Here is a 22,697-nt window from a genome sequence, read left to right as displayed (position 1 = left end):
GATGAAGAGAATGGCTGTACTATATACTATATATATACAATCAGAAGGGCAACTTACTTACGGAGTAGGAAACTTGAAATGGTAGTAATTAGTTGGACGCGAAATGGCCAATGACGTCGGCCCGAATGCACTTCGCGTCTCCGGGCGGCGGCGCGTCTTCCGCAGCCACTCGAGGCCGAGCCACTTTTCTTTTCTTTCCACCGGGTCTGCCACCAACACCCAGGGCCGATGCATGATGAATGGCTATGATGCAGATGAAAGGCCCCTGAAGAAGAGGCGTTTCTTTGTCGACGAAGAAGACACTGCCCCACCAACTAACAATGCCATCCCAGAAAGCCTCGACGTGCCCGCTCCTCCATCTCTAGAGCCGGTTCAAGTGCAACCCACACCCCTCGAGAGTCCTCAACCCGCGAACTCAGTGCTCGTGTCTCCGTCATCTTCACTTCACGATAACAATGTTGATACTCGGGCGCAGAACGATGCTGCGAGCACGGAACGCGACGCCGAAAATTCGAGACCGGAGGAAGGGTTAGATTCACAAGGGTTTGACACGGCAACGTTCACAAGTATCGTTGGAGAGAACCTCCCTGCGGACGCGATACGGAAGATTCGGAACGCATCCGGCGGTGACCTCGAGAGAGCCGTCAACTTGTATTTCGATGGGTCGTGGAAATCCTTCACCAATAATGCCTCGAGTCAGACTACCCTTACAGGTCGCCAACCTTCGCTTCCTACGCGTCCACCGGTTAATATGACGCCTCTGTTGTCAAAATTGCAAGATCGCATTGAAACACCAGTCACTGGAAACGAGACATCGAGACGCGCATCGCAACCTTCTCTCCGATACATAGGTGCGTTTGGCGTTGGGGCATGGGCTACGAGGAGTGGAGTGAGCCTGCTCAAGCATGGAGACCATGTCAATATTGAGCGTACACGATCCCAGCCGACCTCGAAGCGGAATCGCTCGGGGAAGCTCATTGCCAACCAGAAAGGCGATGTCCTTACGCGATTCACCACAAAGTCTGGCCAGGAGATAGGGAGGCTCCCTCGGGAAACGGCGGAGTGGGTGTCGACGCTATTGGATCAGAAAGTGTGCAAGTTTGATGGCGTCTGCGTATACGTGCCGGACAGGGTTCGCGTGAATGACACGATCTATCTGCAGCTGTGGTGCTACTTGCGGACTGAGGCATTCCAGCCCTGGATTATCAATGATTTGAGCGATGATAACAGGACGATTTCTCACTTCGAGGAGAAGGAAAATACCGAGGAAAAGAATCTGCGCCTTCGTCAAGTTGCTCTGGTCAAACTCTTCGATGAGATCGGCCTTCCGCCGAGCTCGGCCAACGATATGACGCGGGCCCACAAGAAAGAAGGACTACTTCGTGCGGCGGAGATGTCGGAGCAGTATGAGCGAGTCAAGAAGGAGAATCAGGCGAACAATGCTTCTTCTGATGAGGAGGACACCCCGGAGCTGGAAGAGGATCAACTCGACACGCTCTACAAGAAGGCCCAGTCTTTTGACTTCAACATGCCGGAAGCTGAACCTGCGTCGACATTCACGATGAATCTCCGGAAATACCAGAGGCAAGCTCTGTACTGGATGCTTGCAAAAGAAAAGGATAACAAGACCGCGAGGGGGACGTCGCTACACCCGTTGTGGGAGGAGTATGCCTGGCCGTCCAAGGATGTCGACGACAAGGACGTCCCGGCTGTTGAAGGCATTGATCATTTCTATGTCAATCCGTACTCCGGAGAGCTTAGCATCGACTTCCCCGTACAAGAGCAACACTGCCTTGGGGGCATTCTTGCCGACGAGATGGGCTTGGGCAAAACAATTGAAATGCTCAGTCTTGTCCACTCCCACAGAACGTTGCCTGAAACCCCTAGCGATTTGGTGCGACTACCTCGGCCATCTTCCGGTGTTGTTTCTGCGCCATATACCACCCTTGTTATAGCGCCTACGTCCCTGCTTTCGCAGTGGGAGAGCGAGGCTCTGAAGGCTTCACAGCCGGGTACACTGAAAACCCTCATGTATTATGGGGCGGATAAAAATATCAATCTAAAGGAGCTGTGCGCTGCAGGCAATGCAGCAGCTCCTAACCTCATCATTACAAGCTACGGGGTTGTCCTCGCGGAATACCGTCAACATCTGTCTACAATCCTCTCACAGGTCGCCCCCGGAGGTTTATTTTCCGTGGATTTCTTTCGGATCATTATTGACGAAGCGCACATGATCAAAAACCGACAGTCGAAGACGGCCAAGGCCTGCTATGAGCTTAAAGCAACACACAGATGGGTTCTGACCGGAACGCCAATTGTCAATCGACTCGAAGATCTGTTCAGCTTGGTGAGGTTCCTGAAGGTGGAACCTTGGAACAATTTCTCGTTCTGGAAGACGTTCATCACTGTTCCATTCGAAACCAAGGACTATGTGCGTGCTCTCAACGTCGTGCAGACCGTCCTGGAACCTCTGGTGCTGCGACGTACCAAGACTATGAAGACACCGGAGGGCGAGCCTCTGGTGCCGTTACCACGTCGGCACATCGCAATCGAAGAGGTCGAGCTCACGGAGCAAGAACGGGAGATCTACGACTGCATCTATACTCGGGCAAAGCAGACATTCAACCACAACGTCGAAGCCGGTACTCTCCTTAAGTCCTACTCGACCATCTTCGCGCAGATCCTTCGTCTTCGCCAGACATGTTGCCATCCCATCCTCACCCGCAACAAAGCCATCGTCGCAGACGAGGAAGACGCAGCGGCCACCGCCGACGCATCCAACGACCTCAAAGACGATATGGACCTGCAAGACCTCATCGACCGCTTCAAGACAATGACAGAAGAAGCGGAATCCAACCAGCCCCAAGACCCGCTCTCCAAATTCACCGCCCACGCCCTGAAGCAGATTCAGGACGAAACCAGCGGAGAATGTCCCATCTGCTCCGAAGAGCTCATGATCGACCCGGGAGTGACCTCCTGCTGGCACAGTGCCTGCAAAAAGTGTCTGGACGACTACATCCGCCACCAGACCGACAAAGGCGTGCCCCCTCGATGCTTCTCATGCCGCGCACCCGTCACAGCGCGCGACATCTTCGAGGTGGTCCGCCACCAATCCTCCTCCGACTCGACCACACCCACCGAGGAAGACGATATATACAACAGCACGCCCCCAACCGCCACCCAGGCCCCTCCTCGCATCTCCCTCCGCCGCATCAACCCCCTCTCCCCCTCCGCACACACCTCCGCCAAAATCCACGCCCTCCTCACTCACCTCGCCCGCGTTCCTCCCGACACCAAATCCGTCGTCTTCTCCCAGTTTACCAGCTTCCTCGACCTCATCGAGCCACAGCTCACCCGAGCCGGTATCCCCTTCGTCCGTCTCGACGGCTCTATGCCCCAAAAGGCTCGAGCCGAGACCCTGGCCCAGTTCAACCGCACGGAAGCCCTCGACCGAGACGCGTTCGAGATCGAAGACGCAGAGCGTCGCCCTACCAACCGATCCAATCCCTCATCGCCACCTCCCAAAGTCCTCCTCATCAGCCTTCGCGCCGGCGGCGTCGGCCTCAACCTCACCGCCGCCAACAACGTCTTCATGATGGATCCCTGGTGGAGTTTCGCCATCGAGGCCCAGGCCATCGACCGCGTCCACCGCATGGGCCAGCTCCGGGATGTGAATGTCACGCGGTTTGTCGTGAAGGATTCCATCGAGGGCCGCATGTTGCGCGTCCAGGAGCGGAAGATGAATATCGCGGGCTCTTTGGGGCTGCGTGTGGGTGGAGATGGATCGGAGGATGAAAAGAAGAAAGATCGCATTGAGGAGCTGAAGTTGTTGTTTGAGTAGATTATCTTCATCATAATCGTCGTCGTCTATCGGCATCGGTATCCTACTCTCTCTCTTTCTCTCTGTCTATGGCTGGGTGTGTGTATGTGTGTTTGTATGGATGTGTTAGGGGGTGGAGGGGGAAGGGGGATGTTTGCTTCGGCTGAGTCGAGCGTGATATAGTATATGACAAGGCTTTAGGGGGCGCGCGAGCGCGCCCCATACAATCATATAGACGTGAATAGAAAAATGATTGAAATTAAGTATATCATGATATATATAACTATAATCAAATTAAATCTAATTGATGAAAGGCAGAATGCTATGATATTAAAAATCATATACTTATTAAACTGCTTGTATTTATAATATTCATTTATTTTAATAAAATATTTAAACAGAGCACCAACTCCCATGAACGCATCGGCGGGCCGGTTGACCCATTATCCAAATCAGGTGACTTTGCGGCACCAGAAAGTTGCTGACTGGGCCATGACTAATACGCGCTCAGGGCAGGTGGCGCCCCGTCCTGAACAACAAACACAGCCATCTGTTTCTACCCTCCGTATTCACATGCGAACTCGATTTCATGGAGGAAGAAATCAGGAAGCTCCAACTTCAACTCCGAGAAGAACAGCACCGCCGGGAGGAAGAACAGCGACGCCGGGAAGTTGCGGAACAACTCCAGGAAGAAGAGGCACACCGGCGAAAGGAGGCCGAGAAGCGTCAGGAGGAATCAGAGCAACTGCTTCAACCAAACAGCCTGTATGGCCTTCTGGACGAATGCCATCGTGGCCTGTCCCAAAGGATTCGCGTCCAGAGCAATGCTTCACTGACAACCCAGGGTGAGACTACGAACCCTGTCAACCGTCGATTTCCCACTCGGATTCAGGCATGGCAAGAATTCCCACAATCCCAGGAGACGATCTGGGACCGTCTTTCTAGCGACCAGGCATTTGTCACGCAGCGCCAGTTCTCATCCACACACCAGCTCGACTACGTGCAGCGCAATCTCCCATTAATCTATTCGGAAACCTCGCTCCGGACATTCCATCGCGACACCGTCGATAACTTTGTGGGCGAGATCCTCCAGACGATCTCGCAGAATGAGCATCTCCGGCGGCGATTCGGCATCGAAGGGCAGGTGATACTGGAAGACCGGGCGAACACGGACGACTCAGCGGCGTCACTGGCGGCGGACATGGAACAGATGCAGGTGCGGGAGCCCGCGCGATCACGACGGTCCCGGGGCAGGCGGGGGCGAGCCGGACGGGTGGCGAGCGCGGCAGCGACCGCGCCGACCGCACCGAACCGAGGACCCCGACGGCGGCGGAATCGGCGGGCGGATCAGTTCTGCGTGCAGGTGGCAGCGGAAGAGCGGCGGACACCGGTGTATGCGGTGGAATTCAAGGCGCCGCACAAGCTCACGCTGCCGGAGCTGACGGCGGGCCTACGCGACATGGAGCCAGCACGGGACGTGATTGATCAAGAAGGCGCCTCGTTCGAGTTTCATGCGACGCATCTTGTTGCTGCAGTCCTCACCCAGGTCTTCTCTTACATGCTGGACATCGGGGTCCGAAGGGGTCTTGTGTGCACGGGCGAAGCGTACGTCTTCTTGGATATCCCGGCCGACGACCCGTCGTTACTACAGTACTACCTATGTGTCCCGAACCAGGATGTCGACGTGGCCGAGGAAGATGTCGGGATCGAGAATGGCGGCAGAATGCATCGCACGGCTGTGGGTCAAATGCTAGCTTTCACCTTGGGTGCTCTGGCCACACCACTCCCATCTCAAGAGTGGCATGACAGTGCAGATGTACTGCCGACGTGGAAGGTAGAGTACCTGGACGTGCTGCGGGATATACCGGAGTCGATGCGCAAGGATCCACCGGAGTCGAACTACCGGCCCTCGTCGTGGAAAGCGGTGCAGCGGTCGCCGTACCTGACGCGCTCGCGGGCGAGCTGTCAGCCACCTGACACGACGCCGGAGCACACATCGGGAGAGCACAGCAGCGGTGATGATGAGATGGGATCACCGTCTCCGGCACCGCCATCCATGCGGCAGGGTCACGGTGGTGGCAGACGTGGCGGCGGAGCGGGTGGTCGAACAGGCGGTCGGGAGAGCGGGAGACACGGCGGTCGACAGGATACCAGAGGAGCTACTGACCAGAATGATCGCTTCGTCGCCCTATTGCCATGCAACAAGTCCACGGTCCAGGCCCGCCGGTATTGCACCATCAAATGCATACATGGTCTGAGTGCCTGTGGCCCTCTCGACGAACGTTGTCCCAACATGCACGAGCATGGACAAGCGCGACATCCCTTCGGCGCGCGAGAATTCCTGAGACGATTGCGCAATCAGCTGCGGGACGCCCGGACGGCGGGCCTGACAAACCTCCACATCCGTGGCCGGACGGGGTTCATGATCCAAGCTACGCTACTGTCTCATGGATATACTGTGATCATCAAGGCGACGACAGAGGACCGGCGCGATCGATTACGGCGCGAGATGAACGTCTATCAACATCTGCTCCCACTTCAGGGGCTGCGTATTCCAGTGTGCGTGGGTCACTTCCACGCATATCATCCGTACTGGTATCACGGCGAACGCTTGACTGAAATGATGGTCCTCAGCTGGGCAGGGGTTCGCATCCAGCAGACCGATATCGGGCCGGAGAAAATGTTCTGGGATGATGAGCGCAGGAAGCTAGTCAACTCGCTCCGAGAACATGGCATCCAACACAACGATGTCGCATGGCGCAACCTGCTCTGGAACCCCGATCACAAGTCGGTCTTTATGATAGATTTTGAGTCGGTCTCTTCGCTTGCCAATCACGACGTGTCGGGACGGCAACCGCTCCGCGCGTCATCAGGGAATCACAAGCTCAGCACCGTTACATTGGCGCCATGGACGAAGGCGTTTGCTTGTTAGGTATTCTAATAAGAGAGAAAGTTGCTAGCTTAAGTTTCCAGCAGAACAGAGCGGCTCTTGCCTAGCTACGGCAAGCTATAGTTACTAGCTAGGATCCAAGACATGTTGACGTTTTGGATCTGCGCGGCGAGGAGTTTATCCGCTAGGCCTGGCTGTGCTGGCAGGATGATAGAACGAGGGGAGTCAAGGGGTAGAATTTGGGCTTTTTTTTTACCCAGGCGTTGAGCCCCCTTGAACATGGGTCAACTGATCCCAACAGAACGTTATTGCAGCGATGACGGGGAATGGCGCAAGTTCGCAGGAGCTAACTGGATTTGAAAACGGTTGCCTTTGGATATAACAGTGATCTGGGAAGTTTTGTCATTCCGACCAAAGCAAAATTCCCGAAGAAACCAGGCAGAGTCCTGAGAGGGCATTTTGGAGGTAACATTGGTTTAAGGATCATGAGGTGTGAAGGCAGGAGTGAAGCAGATGCTGAAGGATATATAAGTTCGTGCTGGCGGCTAACTGAAACAACAATCGCATGCCCTGTATATGTATAAAGCAGAGTATCAGGGCTCCGACCGAGGAAGAGGAAACTGAAGGGTGCTCGCAATGTATAACCGTCAGGTACGTCAGCTTAAAAGGGAGGAACGCCAAGTGTGTAGCAAGAACGGACAGAGGAATCAAAGGGCGGGGACTCCTGGGCTTAGTTTTTTTGAGAGCACTGAGCACCGAGGAGGCCATTTTCGGCGCCATCATGGAACTGGGACGAATCAGATGGCAACGCTGAGGTTGAACAAGCTCATGAGGTGGTGCGCTCGCAAGTCTTAGGCTGTTGCTGAAAGGCAGCTGAAGATATTCATCCAATAGCTCTAGGTAGCCAGGTTCAAGGCTACTTCCTACTACTGCCGTGATCATTCGAGTACACTAGAACAATGGCATTAATTATCCTAAACCATAGGTTGATTAAACAGCTCCCTGGATATTGATAACGACACACAAATGACAAACCACGACAATGACTAGCAAGTAGTACACACTAGTGAATAGGCAGTACTTCAACATTCGGCATCTCAAACCCGGCACTGCCTTGAGACATGAAAAAAAAAGAACTATACCATACGCTGTCATAGTAACCCAGATATCAGTCAAATCAAGCAGACTGGCACTGGTGCTGGTACTGGTACGTAAATCCAACCCCGCATTAATCATCATCATTCTTAGTCCCGATTTTCGACGAAATAATATAAAAAAAAAAAAAAAAAAGGACAGGGGAAATTAATTTAAAAGGATAAGAGAAAGAGAGAGTGTGTGGTCACGTTCATGACTTGTTGTGGTGCAGGATCTTGTCCACTTTCTCTTTCAACTGAGTCATAGGGTTGTGGCTGTGGTGGGAGGAAGAGCTGCCTTTGGATTTGTCGGATCTGCCTTCATTGCCGCCAGCTTCTTTGCCTGGAGATAAATGGTGATTTAGCTGGGCTCAAGAGGTTGGATGTCGTTGAGGGAATACTAACCTGCCTTGCCGCCTTCGTCCATCCGCTTCTCAAACTCGAATGGTTCTCGGGGAGCCGGGGTCTGAGGGCCCTTCAAGGCTTCCTCGCTGACTCCGTTGCTCTCTGCCGTCTTCTTGGTTTTTTCGGCACTGTCTTGCTCCTTCTCCTGATTTCCCTGGGATGCAGAGCCCTCTTTCTCGTCGGGCTTGTCTTTGTTGTCTTGCTTGGTAGAGTCGACGATGCCGCCAGCGCCGCCGTAGGTGGCCTTGTCTGTCGACGACTTCTCTTTCTGTTGCATCTGAGAGGCTTTGTCGTCGAGCTTGCTCTTAGCTTCGCCCTCTTTGCTCATGGAGCCTTTCTGCTGTCGGAGGCCCGTTGCCTCGCTGGTACTGGGGTTGGAAGTCAACTTGTCCACGGACTCTTTCTCGTGTCGGAGACCCTGGGTGTCGTTGGCAGAGGTCTGGGCTGCCTGTTCGTCTACTCCTTCCGTAGTCAATGGGCTGATAGAGTCGTCTTGGTTAGGCAAGGACTTGGCACCCTGGTTGTCGGTCATGCTCTGGGCGCCCCGGCCACCGCTGGTGCTTGATTGTCCTGGGAGCTCCTTGTCCTTCTGAGAAGACAGGTTGTCACGGACAGCAAGGGTATCCTGTCCTCCCTGTCCGGAGTAGCCATAGGCACCGCCAGCGACTGCAGAGGAACCTGCGAGATCCTTGCCTTTCTGGGCGGGCTGGCTGCCCTGGCTGTAGGTCGACGAGGGCGGGTTCCGCTGTTCAGGAACGCCGGTGGTCTGGGATTGCCGCTGCTTGGAGCCAATGCTGGCGGTGCCTCCCATCGGGTAGCCCATCTTCGGCTCCTGACGGGGCTCGTCGATAAACACGTTCTTAGGGCCTAGATCTGCGTTGCTTGGGGATTTGGGGTTGCGAGCGTGGTCGTCGTTGGTGGATGCCAGTGATTCGGGAATGACGGCGGTGTTTTCCCTCGTAGTAGGAGCACCAGGTTGGTCTAAGTGGTTGGTACGGACATCGGTCAGTTTTCTGGATGATGGAGACGTTGCCTGGATGGATTGATTGATGATAGGAGGGAGGGAGATATTGTGGTCTGAGAAAGTGCCACGGGGCTCTTACCCTCACGGTTTCCAGCATCATAGGGGTCCGTGGCAGTTCCTTTACCCTGGATGCCGGAGAGAGGCTCATCGCCATGCGGTTCAGCGAGCTGATCCGGGGTCCGGTTGGAATGAAGGTCACTCCACATGGCATTGGAGGCATTGTTGAAAGTTCTGTTCAAAGTGTCCATGATGAATATGTTTTTCTCGATGAAAGTTCTTGAAAGAGATGTAGTAGTCAAGGTAGGGTAATGAGTAACCAAACAACTGTCGGACAGCTTGGTTTATAGGTGATGGGAACTGGAGATGCAGATCCCTCTTTCGTCAATTCCGTATGCAATGGACACTGAGTTTCTTGGAATCCTGGTCGATCACTGGGGTAGGATACTTCTAGAAGCGGGTGAGAAGAGCCAGTGTTATAGTACGTCAGTGGCACGCCGCGGAAGCAGAGCAGCGAGTACAGCTGGAGGGTCGATACGATGATGCATGGGGGTGGCCATTGAGCGACGATCACGGTGGCCGCAATGTCATCACTTTCCCTTCCATGACGTCAAGGAACGTCATGGGTCACGTGGATCCACGGAGTCGGTTCAACTACTGGCTGCAGTGAAGCAGAAGCAAAATGGTGGGTTGTGAGATGGAGTGTGGAACGCGGAGAGCGAAACGCGGAGGAGCAATGTGAGTCTGGAGGAAGAGGAAGAGGAAGAGGACTCCCGTATAGACACTCTCACGTGACGGCACCCGGTTACCCGATTGGGAAACCAGCTTGCCTGAGGTATGGCTTACAGCTTCAAGCAGTTGAAGTCCTGGAACAAATACAGAACAACTTATCCACTCCGGCTTGCTCAACGGGAGAAAGTTTCACAAAACTTTGTAAGAAAATATAAACTAAAACTCGCAGAATGTGCGACTCCTACATCGACTTACCCCAGCAATGCAATTCACCCCCCGACCCCTTCAGAATGGAAAATCATGGCTTTGTGCAGAATAATCCCCCTATCGTTTCCGAGTGCTGGTTTCCACCGCATCCTTGGCTTCGGGGTTGAGAGGCTGCTTGGGATCATACCCGACACTCTTGACGATGCCCAGGCCCTTGGTCTTTCCCTCGCGGAACAGCACCCGGTCCCCTGGGGACAGGAACTCGGGACGCTGCACGAACCGGAAAGCCACTAGAGCGCGATCACCGGTCCGGATGAAAGGCCGATCAATGTCAATGACGGAGCACGTCTGGCTTACTGCGCCCACATGCAACATTGCCTGATACCGGGGCTTGATGGTTGTCGCGTGGAAGAGGATGAGAACTGTCATCAGTTAGCCAGACACGCCCGAATATAGAAGTAAGAATGGAAGTCGCACCCTCAGCAACAAACTCGCGATAAACCTTTGGAGGCTGGTCCAGCTTCTTGAGAACAACCATGCCCTTACGCACTTCCTTCCTCCGTACGCGCTTCAAGGCGAAGGAGGCCGACTGTCCCGCAAAGCAAGCGTTCACCTGGATCCGCTTGCGCTCGATGGACTTGATGGTAGTAGTCGTGAACTGTCCGAGCGAGTCAGGCCCGACAAGAACTGTATCCCCCGCATGGATCACCCCCGACTTGGCCACCCCAGACACCACCGTACCCACATGAGGAACAGAGAACGTATCGTTAATCAGGAGCTCGAACGGCGCGTTGATGTTATACTGCCCCCGGTGAGGAAGGATGTTCAGGAACGTCCGGACAAGGTCCAGATTCTCGCCAGTAACATTAGACACCTGGAAAATCGGACATATCCGTTGGCTCACGAACTGCGTCGCCGTGTTGATGGTCTCCTCCATATCTTTCACGAAGATGGGAATCTTGCGGGCCCCGGGAGACCGGAGGATTTTGGAGAGTTGCGAAAGCGTCTCCTGTAGGATTTGAGGCGGGCAAATGTCGATCTTGGTAACAATGACCATGACGGGGACGTTTAGAGCCAACGCGATACCGAGATGCTCTTTGCTCATTCCGATCAGACCATTGTTCGCGGCCACCATCAGTAGGCAGTAGTTGGGGCTGCTACTCAGCATGCCAAAGACCGTGGTTCGCAGATAACGTTCGTGGCCAGCCAAGTCAGAGAAAGCGATCACTTTGGCAGAGCGCCGTCCGATATCCTCCCAAGACACTTTGCGCCCCTGGGAGTTACCCACGATATCTCCGCGGCTATCGAACCCCATGATCTCCATGCCCACCGAGCTGGTCCGGCCGCTCTCGATTTCATGTTTGTGGCGGAACAGATTCACCCGGGCCTTGCCTCGGCCATCGTCCAGGTTCCCCTTGACCAGAACGCCCAACATGGTACTCTTACCGGCGTCGACATTTCCCACGACCGCCACGCGGATCTCTGCCATCTCCTCCACGGTACCCGCTGGCTGCCGGATGAGGAGCTTCCCCCACGAGCCCTTGATCCGCTCGTTCTTGACGCGGGATTCCTCAGGCCCACCGACATTGTAGGTAACTAGGATGCGACAATGCGCGGGGAGGGTTTCCGCGGCCTCCCGCAGGCGTTGAAACGCGGCATTCCACTGGTCGAGATCGAAGGACATGGACTCGCCGCCATCCTCGAGGCCCACATCGAAAAGGGTCTCCCCATGCCCTTCATCGATGCGAGCCTGCAGCATGCTAGCCAACGCCTGCAGGTCATCCTCCGGATGATCGCCGGTTCCCAGCAGCAAGTCCTTGAGCTTGAATGTCTTGGGGGCGTCGGTCAACCCCAGCTGGTCGAGGATCTCCAACTCGGCGTGGTCCTCATGCACTCGGGATACACTGGCGGTTTCGTAGCCGCTGTCGCTGGGCACATACTGGGCGGAACGATGGGTCTGTTGCTTCTCTGCGTACTCGGCGAATTCGCTGAGCGCCTGCGTGGTGTCCATCAGTCAAAGGGGGGGGGATGCCAGATTGATGAACTCGCGCGGGATAGACACACAATATCGCCTCTCCGTCGCTCTTCCAGCGAGAGCTTAGGTCCAGTCGCAGGCATTTTGGGGGGGGGGGGGGGGTCTAGATCAGGAAACACGTAGAAAGAAAGTACGGGCAGGCGCAAAACAGGATGGTTCGATTCGGTCGGTCGGATCGCCTTCTGGCGCATTCAGACACGTATTCGAGGGATCATAGTAATTTCCGTCGCGATGGAACGGGGGATTGGCGGGAGGATCTAGTGGGGGAGTAAGGATGATATAATAATAATAGGAGGAGACTTAGGGGAGGTGAAGAAGATTAGGCGAACAGATGAATGCAGAGGGATGGAGAAGGGAGAATGACGGGGGAGAGAATTGATGGGGGGGGGAAGCTTTATCGATGGATAGCTTGGCTGGCGGGCTGGCGCGAGGAGTCATCGGCCACCACTGACTCATACGGCACAGTCATCCCTCCAGGGCTGGACAGCTATGGAAAGCTATAGATATCCGTACATGTGTTATATATCTCAATATCAATGTCTACTGGACTCGATTAATTCCCGTCTAATCGTCTTCGGCATGTTTGGACTCTAGTCGCAGACCGGAAAACAATCCGGTCCCGGTAAGGGTCTATTTCTAGTGCTGCGAGGTGTGGCATGATGCCATAATGTCACAATGCCAGAATGCCACAATGCCAGGGACGAACGTCTTCACGCCCTTCCCAGCGGCCATGGACTTGACAACAGGAGCAGATCCCGCAAAAAGCCCACCCAACAAGCCAGCGTGATCCGCGTACGTGAATCCATTAGAAGGTGAACAATAATATTATCATCCGGAGTCCCTGTCACATCGCCCGGTGGTCGTGGTCTCGTATGTATTGGTTCTTAGATCTTGGTTCTTGGTTCGTCGCCTGGAGGTGGGAGATCTTCTTTCCCCGCATGGCCGCACATAGATATCGATATCAGATCAGATCCAGCCCCATCTATCTGCCTGGTGGTCGCCTCCCCGCGTCTCCTCACGCCTGGGGTGAAATCAGAACGACGGAGTCTCCTGTGGCAAGAGGAAGAAGAATAACGTTAGTCCATGAGCCCACGGGCCTCGTAGCCAGCCAGGACGACCGGATCGATCAGTGGTCGCAACACGTACCTCGCACGAATAGCATCTCTTCTTGCTTCTTGATCGTCTGTGGGAAAGAGACCGACGTTAGCCTGCTCCCCAATATCTGGTCAGGGGACGTACCCGGATGGTCTCCTCCTCGTTGTCATCGTCCTCGACCACGTAGATGGTCTCCTCCACATCGCCTAATACCAGGTTGCAATGGCTGTCATACGCCTATGGCCGATAGCACGTCAGCGGAGTTCCCGTCCTAGGATGCCAGGGGTGTGTTTTCCGGGGGGGGTGGAGCAGGGATGCGTACATGGAGACGGCCCTTGAGTTCGCGATCACCGCGCAGCTTCACGAAGACGATTTCATCGAGCGATAGGCGCACCAGATCGAGGGGTTCGGAGACGGACGAGGTGCCCGCATCTTCGGTGTCGGCCATTTCGAGCGAGGGAGGGAGGATGGGAGGCTACAGCCTTGGGCGAATGGACGGAGACGGGGCGACGGAGAAAGGGGGGGAAGCTGAAGGTGAGAATGTTGATGGATGGAGCTGCAGCTTGGGGAAGTCCGGGCGGGGGAAGGAAGCGTGAAAGAGACTGACTGACGGACGGACGGATTCGCCAAGGCCAGCCCGTATCCGTACCGTAATTGTAATCATCATCTTCTCCGCTTTCATAGTCCAGCTCCAGCTCGATGTTCCCCCCCCAAGAAATCTTGTGCCACCTGAACTCTCCCCCCTCAAATGTCTTTTACGAGCACGATGGTGCAGTCAGGTCTCAATGTGCCATGATGTCCATTTTACGCGTCAGTGAGAGCTTGCCCTCTCATGTGGTGCGCCTTTCATACACGCGACGTCGACCTTCTACTACTGCTACCACTGCTACTACTAGTGCCACTACTAGTGCCCTCCGATGCCGTGCTCCACTTCTTATAGTTCCGGGCCCTACGCGCCCATTCAGATCGCTAGCCACCCACGAGAGCAATGGGCTTGGGGACGACATCACTGGGTCGCGGGGGGCGCACATCTCTGATCAGAGTCGGCCTGCCTGGCCGAGGCCCGGTTCGACCAGCATACTGGAAGGGGGGGCCGGTGCTGGCTCAGACAGCTACGGAGAGACGGGCCATCAGGGCGAGGACGGGGATGCTCTGGCAGCAGAATTCCACGCGATTCTCCTGGATGGTCAACCCGACCAGGTGATGGATGCGCTGCTGGATCCTCGATTCAGAGGCCTGGTCGGGTCAATGTCCCCCAGCGCCTTCGTGGAGGCCTTGCACGTGCTTTCCCCGGCCTATTTCATAGTCCCGTATCGACAGATCCATCATGCACTTCATCCGTGGGCTGTTCAAGTCAAGCGTCTCAGGCCGCTGCCGGCAATCTTTGACGAGTTCGCCGGCAATCTTGCGGCAATTCTCCAAATCAGGCACTCTGCAGGCCATGCCTTGGGGCTGGCCGAGTACACACACCTTCTCGATTGCGCCCGCTCGATGGGCGATGCCACCATGGCCGGCGAGGTCTGGGGTATGATCAGGGAGGATGGGCTGGTGCCGGATGTCCAGTGCTATAACCATTACATGGAGGCAAAGGTCTGGGAGGGCTTGTATCTCGGTAAAGCGAGGTATCGCACACGAATGACTCCTTACTTGTATCGAAAACGAGGTTTCTGGACACCTAACCCCGGCTGGGAGGGGTACGGTACGGGTCGCCGGAGTGTGAGAAAGTCGGTGCTGGAGATAATGGACGAGATGACGCGGGAGGGGACCGCCGGGGATGTGGCCACCTTCACCAATGTGATCCTTGCGGCAAGCCGTGTCGGCCATGTGCAAGGCATGAAGAATGTGCTGCGATCAGTCTGGAACATTGATGTCGATGTTTCTCTGACCTCGGCGCCCCAGGCGACTCCATACGACCGCTCCTCTCCGCTGTACCCCACAAACGACTTGCTGCACGCCATAGCTCATGCGTTCGGTACAAATAACGATATCCCCACTGCGCTGCGACTGATAGAATTTCTCTCGAGCAGATACGGCCTTGCTATTCCGGAGACAGTTTGGCTGGAGTTGTTCGAGCGAGCCTTTGTTTTGTGTCGCCCGAAATTTGGCGAGGATGCCGAACGACGGAGAAAAGGCCAAGTCTCTTTTGATTCCGTGCGAAACATGTTCAAAACAATGACAGGCGCCCCGTTCAATGTGCGTCCAACAATCAAGGTGCATCAAAGCCTCGCCAAGATTGCATGGGATAGTTGCCGCCTGCGGGAGTTTCAAAACCATATGCATGCGGCCTATGACATCCTGGAGCAGACAAGGAAGCAATGCAGGGCTGCGAGATTGGTGCTGGAACCCTACCTAGGATACGCCCAGAGGCGGAAATCGCGTGCTGACCCGGCGGAACTCCAGTCGCGAGAATTTGCAGATGCGGTGCATAGATATGATGTTCTTCGACTGCGCACTGCTCAGGAAACCAATACACTTGAGAGTCTCGCAAAGCTCCTGCTGATTAGAAGGCGCTGGGCGGACCATGACAACCCAGTATGGGAGCGAAGACTTCTTCCGCGGATGCTTGAGGAATGGCAAGACTTCCTTCCAGAGTCTACTGTATGTCACACTCACGGGGGGATCGTCCAATTTCGTGGGCGGACCTTTTGGGGCGAATGTAATCTAAGACCCCATAAGAATGTGCCAATTCGGCTGCCAGCTTCGCGTACTGATACCGAGTTGGATAACGAGGCGAGACTAGATGATCGTTACTTCTGGAGGAGGCGTCTGCAATCAATGCCGCATATTGAAATGACCTCCGCGCCACTGAAACGGCTTTTCGGTCCCGTTCTTAGATACCACGAAGCATATGAGCATGAGGACGTGTATGACCCAGCTATCGAAGATCCCGGCCACGAATATGACGAATCATATGAGCATGATGCTGCTGATGAACCTGCTACCTTTCGGGGGGAAGGATCCGGTCACACTGGCAAGATTCCGCGCCCTCTCGCACCAAAACGCCAAACATATGAACCTGATGATACTTTCCACACCGTGCCTGGAGCTCCATCATTGGTTTGATCTTCTCCTTCTTTCTTTCTTTTCTTTCTCCTTTCCGCCTCTCGGCTCACAACTCGTGCCCCGAAGAACAAGTCTTCTAAGCCTCCGAGGCTAAACAACGTAAACCACATCATGTGCTATTTCCAGTTGTCAGTTATGAACCCTTATGATTGCACTATCCTGTTTATTACCTGAGCGGATACCCTGTCCATGAGGACACATTACGAACCGAGTACTCTATGTCCTGCCTTTGTCAATAAAATTACCCCTGCGAGTCCATGCGTAAGGCATCTGAAGTAGTTTCCACGGTTAGCGCATGTTCCCGTGGTTGATGCAGGGCTATCAAGGCCCACATTTCGCCGTATAAGTAGAATGGGTACGGCGGGAACATACCTATACAGTGAGGAAACTGACCCTCTAAGCAAGAATTCCAAGTAATATCAGCCCAATGTGGGAAGAAAGGATATATACAATTTGGGTATTAAGCCGCGGATAGGGTGGGGGACACTACACCAATGACCACTCAGATGAGTCCATGGACACCTGGCCCATGAGCATACATCATGGCAATCATATCTTCTCCGCCTGCAGGTCATTCACGGCCATGTACCGTCCAATTGTAATCCAACCCCATCGGAACCATACCATCTGGCTTTGATGGGCCTTGACCATGGCAGACTGCGCGGTCAACCACTCGTTGATGGAACTGACAAACAGAAGTCGAGAGGGCATCTGGCCTTTGGAACTGCGGCGCCGAAGAGAACTCCAAGCGCCCTGGACCATGGTCAACGGCGCATCAAGGATCCCGGCATACTTGCGCACGAGGTTCGTCGTGGTGAGGGTGTATAGGGTAATGGGGCAGGTGTAGCCGGTTTTGTCTTTCATCAAGGAGCGGATAAAGTAAAGGGCACCATGGTAGAGAGACCGGTGGTTGGGGTGGTTGCTTATACCGCCTTTGTCGAAGGTCAGGAGCACGTCGATGCTCGCCGTGGGCGGGCTAGCTTTGTTTGTCTTCTTCCGGGAAGTGGAATTATCGCTTATTTCGGGGGCGAATGCGGATGCGAGAACACTTGCGACATCACTTTCCGACCATTGGGCTGTCATGCTATCGGGAAAGCGAGAGGGGTCGTCCACGACGTAAACATCCGATTCGTTCCGTAGTCCCAGTTGCATTGCGCTCTTCACGAGTTCCTTCTTGCGAATGTGACCGAGCCCGTCGGCGTCTCCTGCATCACCGGGGCAGCAGAGGTCAGCATTGGTACCTTCTATATCTATCCAATGCGTGGGTAGGTACATACCGCTGCTGAGGCAGAGAATCTTCACATGGTTCCCGTAGCCCGGCTTTGTAAGAGCCAGCACCGTGGGGGCAAAGAACATGGCTTCATCGTCGGGGTGGGCGATAAGCAAGCAAACTCGCTTGTTGTAGAGGCGAGGGAAGGCATTGGTGAAGGGTGACGAGGAGGTCGAGGACATTGTCCAGAAGATGAACACGGCCGAAACCGCGAGACCTAGGGTGATTAATGTCGAAGGAGTCATGGTGCCAGGGGTCATGTAATTGTTGATTATTATCGAGAGGTTTAGCGTCTGGCTGTAGTTTCGATCCCTCGACCCCGAAGTAGGACAGCGGTGTGATCGAAGCAATTGGTGGGTGGAGAGAAAAGAACAGTCCGGGGGGGGGGCTTGTCTATGTCCGTATCCGACGAGCACCTTTTGCCGCATGCATCAAGCGAATGCGTGTCAAGGCAGAAAACGAGTTAGAGCAGAGGACAGCCAATTGAGTGTAAACTAGGTTGTTTTATATGAGAGAAATCATACTGGCGGAGATGGACCAAGTGATTGAGAAGGTGAATGTCGGGGAGGATCAAGTGTCAAATGTTGACGTTCTCCGGAGCTTCATGCGGTGGAGCTGCCGTCACGTGCTGCCGATCTACATCGGACCAACAGCCATCTGGAATGGGATATCTACTCCTCAACTCGCGCATTATTCTGGAGTACGACCAAGGACTTGGTGGTAGAGGCCTTGCCTACTATCAGTTGAGTTCAATATCTCCATGACGCAGTTTCCACTTGAACCCATCGGATGGTGTTTGTTTTGGGCCAGCCATGGTTATTTCATCCTTTTCGCTGGGCCCCCTTGGTAGTTAGCCAGGTTGTTGGTGGATGACAAAACTTCTCGAATCACAATAAGACTTCAACGCCGACCATCTCGGAAAATAACAATGACCAAAGAAAGCCCCCCCCCAAAAACCTGCAAGAATGACTGTACGCAGTCCATCAATTCAGTTCCTCGCACAATTTAGCCCATTGCTTGATATCAGTCACGAAACGCCTCGCAATGCCCTTCTTCACCCCAGCTTCGATGTAGAATTGCGGGTCGTTGTCCAGGCAGATCTGCTCCAGATCAAATCCATTGGCATGAGCCACATCCCGCGCCTTTCGAAACTCGACCTTGAGTAGTGCGTCCGCGACATGGGATTCCTGCCACTCGCAGTACGCCCTCAGGGCGACGTCTCGCAGGCCCGGGATCATCAGGTGCTCCGGAGGCGGAGGAGCGCTTTCTGGCGTGGGTTGACGTGGCGCTTTTTCCGGCAGAGGCGCAGAAATCGGCGGCGGCAACTCTTTCTTCTGCTTGCGAGCAGGTTTCCTCGGCTCTGAAGGGCCGTGGTTGTGATTGGGGTTGCGGATCCTGACGTACCATAGCTGGTGGTTCTTACGGTAGCCCACTGCCAGGCTGAAGGGACAGCCTATGCGTCGCGATGGCTGCCGTTTCCGAATCCCAGTAGCTTTGCTTACGGTGCTTCGACTGCGGTCACACATCAAGTAGATTAACTTGGCCACCCCATCCCCGCTCCTACTGCTTCTTGCCCGCACGATTCGATATTTGTGCTTTTCCGCCCAGGTTGTGACATTGTGGAGCGCGTCCGTCTCTGTTAAGTACCAGGCCTCTGGGGGAGGGGGAAGAATGGCAGTGGTGTCATTTTGATCTGGAACCGGTGCTCCTGCTCCTGCTCCTGCTTCTGCTCCTGCTCCTGCCTCTGCCTCTGCCTCTGCCTCCGCCTCTGCTTCTGCTTCTGCTTCTGCTCCCGTCTCCGCTTCCACGTCCGTAGCAGCTGGCGTGGACGATGCGGTACCGAGATCAAGCTCAAGGGGTTCCGTTGATCCGAGAAGAAATACTCCTTGTTGGGTGCCCATCTTGACAGCTAAAAGGGGGGTTCATGTTCCGGTATAAAGGACAAAGCGCGTAGAAGAACCCAAGAATTAATCCAAATTGGAGCATCATGCGCGGTTGGATTAGTCAGCTGTCAGAAGACTGCGCTAACCTAGTTGGGCGGAAGGCCACCGTCGGAGGATGACATCTTCTAGTTGTGGGAGGCTTGTAAATGGGTATCTAGATGTTGAGTTGTATAGGATCAAGCTTTCAGCTAATAATCAGGTCTAATCCAATGGGGAGAAAAAGGGTGTTAATCCAGAATGCGTTATAAGTTTTCCAAGTCTCTAAAATATATACTCCGCACATAGTATATGTCTATTCGAAAACCAAGTGTCTGCAAGCGCCAGACATCATGATACTCTTACATAAAGCCTGGCTAAACAGTCTGAGATATTTCATCAGAACAATACGGAGTAAAAAAAAAAAGAACTCTTCCTCCAATACATAATACTCCGTAATCCGCTGGGTTGTTTCTCGGCAGCAGATAGATATCGACCGTAGGGCTGAAGAAGAACAAGATTCCCGCTCCACTCACCGCCAGCATATCCAGGCAGACCGTCGCTGCGGCGCATGAAAATCCGTCTGCTGCGCGTCGGGAAAATTATTCCGAAGATGGAGACGACATCTTCTTCCACGATGAGCATCCGATTGGCATTAGCATTACTATTTACTAGATATTAGTTAGTGAATTAGACATCATCAGACCTCAACGCCATCAATCCAGACCACAGATACAATCCCAAAGCAAGGAAAACCCCGGCCAACGAGTCATGCTACCTAAGCCGCCGTAGCCCTCGTGCGACCGGATGATGATACTACCGTGAGCACTGAACTGAGCAGATGTTTCGAGTTGATATTTTCATCGCCCGCGCGGTCCAGAGTCAGTCTAGACGAGGCAGCAAAAACTTTGAGCGAGGATATCCGAGATTGGGCCACACTTAGTCATACAATCGTATACAAACTAACTATTGGTGCCAAATCGAGCCCGAAGGCGGTCCGCAGGTAGTTACCCCATCCGTTGTTACACAGTGCAACAGTGCACACAGCCACACACACACACACACACAGTACGCCGCGCGCCCGCGGACTCGGACTCGAGGACCTCACCGGACAGGGGAGAGGGTAGCCACGGCAGTCGCCGAAGTCCTCGAACAAAGCGGACCAGCTGGCCCGCTGGGGCTGGCTAGCAGTAGTAAGTAGTACTATCAATCATACTATGAGCGATTTCGCCCGCCGAGGCTTTTAGAGGAGAACGGCGAGAAAATTCTGAGGCGCTAGCGCTCGGGAGAAGACTCATCTCGCAATGGAAATCATGGAAGGCGCTAAAACTAACCGTGAGAAGAGATCCGGGCCGGTGGGCAGGCCCCGTAAGACTATAGATCAACCGGGTATGGCGTGCCTGGGAACCATCCATCCTCCACTGGGTTTCCGCGGAAAGCCCCAGTGGGAACTGGGAAAGGGTAAACACGGCCGCGCGACTCGCGACGCCGTCTCCCTACTACTGCAATGGGTTGTGTTGACGAAAACTTGGTCGGCTAGCGGGCATCATGGGGCAGGGGTCGGTAGTCTACTAGTAGTAGTAAGTAAGTAAGTAGTTGTCCTGCATATCAACTGCATGGGATGGGGTCCAAGCATGACAAGTCCAGGGCAGGTGCCGGGATATGGTTAATACCGCAACCGCAACCGCAGTGCGTGTTCAAGAGTGTGAAAATCCCTCATTCATGGATTCAATGAGCGATATCTAGATAAGTATGCGGGACTGATACTAAGATCAGTTTTCGTCGGTGCAAAGAGCAATAGTAATGAAGTATAAAGTTCGATGCTAAGTCAGGTACCCCGAGGCTCCAGAGCCAAGACCAGCCTGGCCGGCGAATTTCGCTCCCAATCGGGAAAGAAAATCACAGCGCAGGAGTACCATGGCCGCATGCGGACATGTTGACAGTTGCATGAAGACTGTGACTGTGTGGTTGCAATCCTCAGGTTTCAATGCCTGATAATCAACGAGTTACGCAAGGCCGCACAAAGCACCCCTGCATGCACATGTGTCGTCACTGTCGTGATCCATGTTCTGTGTAGCCCGTGCCGCAGCCAATGGGGTTTGCAGACAGGAACATCTTCTCAGAACTGCAGCTCAACTCCGAAGCACCTCCTATCTAGTTTGGAGTCTTAGTACGGAAAGCTACTCCATAGTTATGGGACTCCGTAGCCTTGCCCGCGGTACTAGTAAGAATATAGTAGTATCTTCTGAAACAGACTGAGGAGGCTAGGAGCTACTATGTAAATCCTGTATAGCTTCCGATCTCATGGCGTGATCGATTCGGCCATCCGTAGCGGTCCTCAGCAGCGCGTGCCGAAACTCTCGCCCAAGGTACTCCGTCGGTCCCTTCTCAGCAGCTCAGCTGTCTGGATCTCCGATGATCAGACCGATCAAACGCGCATGCTGTCGTCCTGACACCTCAATGGGCAGGCCACGCTGCCAACTGCCTCCAATGAGCGGCGATGGCCGTCAAACCGTTAGGTAATTGGGATGGCGGCCAGGGGAGGCCATTCGTCAGGCAGGAGCGGTCGGCTGCCAGCTAGCAGCAGGGCCCTGCTGTCTAGAACAACCTCTTCGTCATTGAGTTTTTTTGGTCAAGCATATCAATCATATGTTACCCAGTATCGAGTGCTAGGTAGCTAGGTACAACTATCTCAGTACTACTATGAATTACCTGCCCGACTCTGTACGCCGACATACTCCCGACATCGTGGCCCTTTTCGCAACAACAACATGCCACTATTGGATTGGACTTCGCTACTTCGCTACACCGACCGGCAACCGCAGCCGGATGATGTGATTGATCAATGCCCCGCAAAGAACGGAATTTTCTACTGTAGTGCGGGGAAAAGTCGACCCTATGGCGAGTTGGCGACTCGCGACTCGCTAGGCATGCAGTCTTCCTACAAGGCTGCCTGTACCTACTAGATACATACATGAAGTACTCCGTAGTCCGTGAAGGGTCCGGGACTTGGCCCAGAATGGCTATAACGAGGAGAGGACCCGTGGGCGGCTGACGGGCATGTCGCGACTCGACTCCAACATTATGATTGTCTTCGAATTAGACTT

General features: G+C 54.2%; 8 protein-coding genes across 8 annotated transcripts; 3 read left to right on the top strand and 5 right to left on the bottom strand.

The window, feature by feature from the left end:
* Nucleotides 1-235: 235 nt before the first annotated feature.
* BO70DRAFT_323855 (uncharacterized protein) lies at nucleotides 236-3,954 on the top strand (the record flags this gene model as incomplete). The annotated part of the gene is made up of 1 exon (XM_025540599.1): nucleotides 236-3,954. The coding sequence occupies one exon, from the start codon at nucleotides 236-238 to the stop codon at nucleotides 3,839-3,841; it is 3,606 nt and encodes a 1,201-aa protein (XP_025394972.1). The 3' UTR covers nucleotides 3,842-3,954.
* Nucleotides 3,955-4,234: 280 nt separating this feature from the next.
* On the top strand, nucleotides 4,235-6,752 carry BO70DRAFT_400648 (uncharacterized protein; the record flags this gene model as incomplete). Its single annotated transcript, XM_025546936.1, has 2 exons — nucleotides 4,235-4,276; nucleotides 4,332-6,752. The coding sequence occupies 2 exons, from the start codon at nucleotides 4,235-4,237 to the stop codon at nucleotides 6,750-6,752; spliced, it is 2,463 nt and encodes an 820-aa protein (XP_025394971.1).
* A 1,303-nt stretch (nucleotides 6,753-8,055) lies between these two features.
* BO70DRAFT_433003 (uncharacterized protein) lies at nucleotides 8,056-9,969 on the bottom strand (the record flags this gene model as incomplete). Its single annotated transcript, XM_025548371.1, has 3 exons — nucleotides 9,352-9,969; nucleotides 8,249-9,229; nucleotides 8,056-8,186 (listed from the first exon to the last, which is right to left on the bottom strand). Exons 1-3 carry the CDS (start codon nucleotides 9,518-9,520, stop codon nucleotides 8,056-8,058), a joined length of 1,281 nt encoding a protein of 426 aa, XP_025394970.1. The 5' UTR covers nucleotides 9,521-9,969.
* Nucleotides 9,970-10,059: 90 nt separating this feature from the next.
* On the bottom strand, nucleotides 10,060-12,345 carry BO70DRAFT_366360 (putative GTP binding protein (GTPBP1)). Its single transcript, XM_025544317.1, has one exon. The coding sequence runs from the start codon at nucleotides 12,217-12,219 to the stop codon at nucleotides 10,540-10,542; it is 1,680 nt and encodes a 559-aa protein (XP_025394969.1). The 5' UTR covers nucleotides 12,220-12,345; the 3' UTR covers nucleotides 10,060-10,539.
* Nucleotides 12,346-12,769: 424 nt separating this feature from the next.
* BO70DRAFT_366359 (U4/U6-U5 snRNP complex subunit LSM3) lies at nucleotides 12,770-13,914 on the bottom strand. Its single transcript, XM_025544316.1, has 4 exons — nucleotides 13,661-13,914; nucleotides 13,483-13,575; nucleotides 13,390-13,426; nucleotides 12,770-13,293 (listed from the first exon to the last, which is right to left on the bottom strand). Exons 1-4 carry the CDS (start codon nucleotides 13,784-13,786, stop codon nucleotides 13,259-13,261), a joined length of 291 nt encoding a protein of 96 aa, XP_025394968.1. The 5' UTR covers nucleotides 13,787-13,914; the 3' UTR covers nucleotides 12,770-13,258.
* A 216-nt stretch (nucleotides 13,915-14,130) lies between these two features.
* Nucleotides 14,131-16,579, top strand: BO70DRAFT_390528 (uncharacterized protein; the record flags this gene model as incomplete). Its single annotated transcript, XM_025546161.1, has 3 exons — nucleotides 14,131-14,175; nucleotides 14,380-15,994; nucleotides 16,037-16,579. 3 exons carry the CDS (start codon nucleotides 14,131-14,133, stop codon nucleotides 16,399-16,401), a joined length of 2,025 nt encoding a protein of 674 aa, XP_025394967.1. The 3' UTR covers nucleotides 16,402-16,579.
* A 68-nt stretch (nucleotides 16,580-16,647) lies between these two features.
* Nucleotides 16,648-18,073, bottom strand: BO70DRAFT_366356 (PIG-L family deacetylase). Its single transcript, XM_025544315.1, has 2 exons — nucleotides 16,774-18,073; nucleotides 16,648-16,671 (listed from the first exon to the last, which is right to left on the bottom strand). The coding sequence occupies exon 1, from the start codon at nucleotides 17,929-17,931 to the stop codon at nucleotides 16,951-16,953; it is 981 nt and encodes a 326-aa protein (XP_025394966.1). The 5' UTR covers nucleotides 17,932-18,073; the 3' UTR covers nucleotides 16,648-16,671; nucleotides 16,774-16,950.
* A 169-nt stretch (nucleotides 18,074-18,242) lies between these two features.
* Nucleotides 18,243-19,682, bottom strand: BO70DRAFT_366354 (uncharacterized protein). The gene has a single exon (XM_025544314.1). The coding sequence runs from the start codon at nucleotides 19,195-19,197 to the stop codon at nucleotides 18,655-18,657; it is 543 nt and encodes a 180-aa protein (XP_025394965.1). The 5' UTR covers nucleotides 19,198-19,682; the 3' UTR covers nucleotides 18,243-18,654.
* Between the last annotated feature and the right edge of the window lie 3,015 nt (nucleotides 19,683-22,697).

The sequence above is a fragment of the Aspergillus heteromorphus genome (genome assembly GCF_003184545.1).
Source record: "Aspergillus heteromorphus CBS 117.55 chromosome Unknown BO70scaffold_41, whole genome shotgun sequence".
NCBI lineage: Eukaryota > Fungi > Ascomycota > Eurotiomycetes > Eurotiales > Aspergillaceae > Aspergillus > Aspergillus heteromorphus.
Note: the sequence above shows the minus strand (reverse complement) of the source record. Positions and strands in the feature narration are given on the sequence as shown.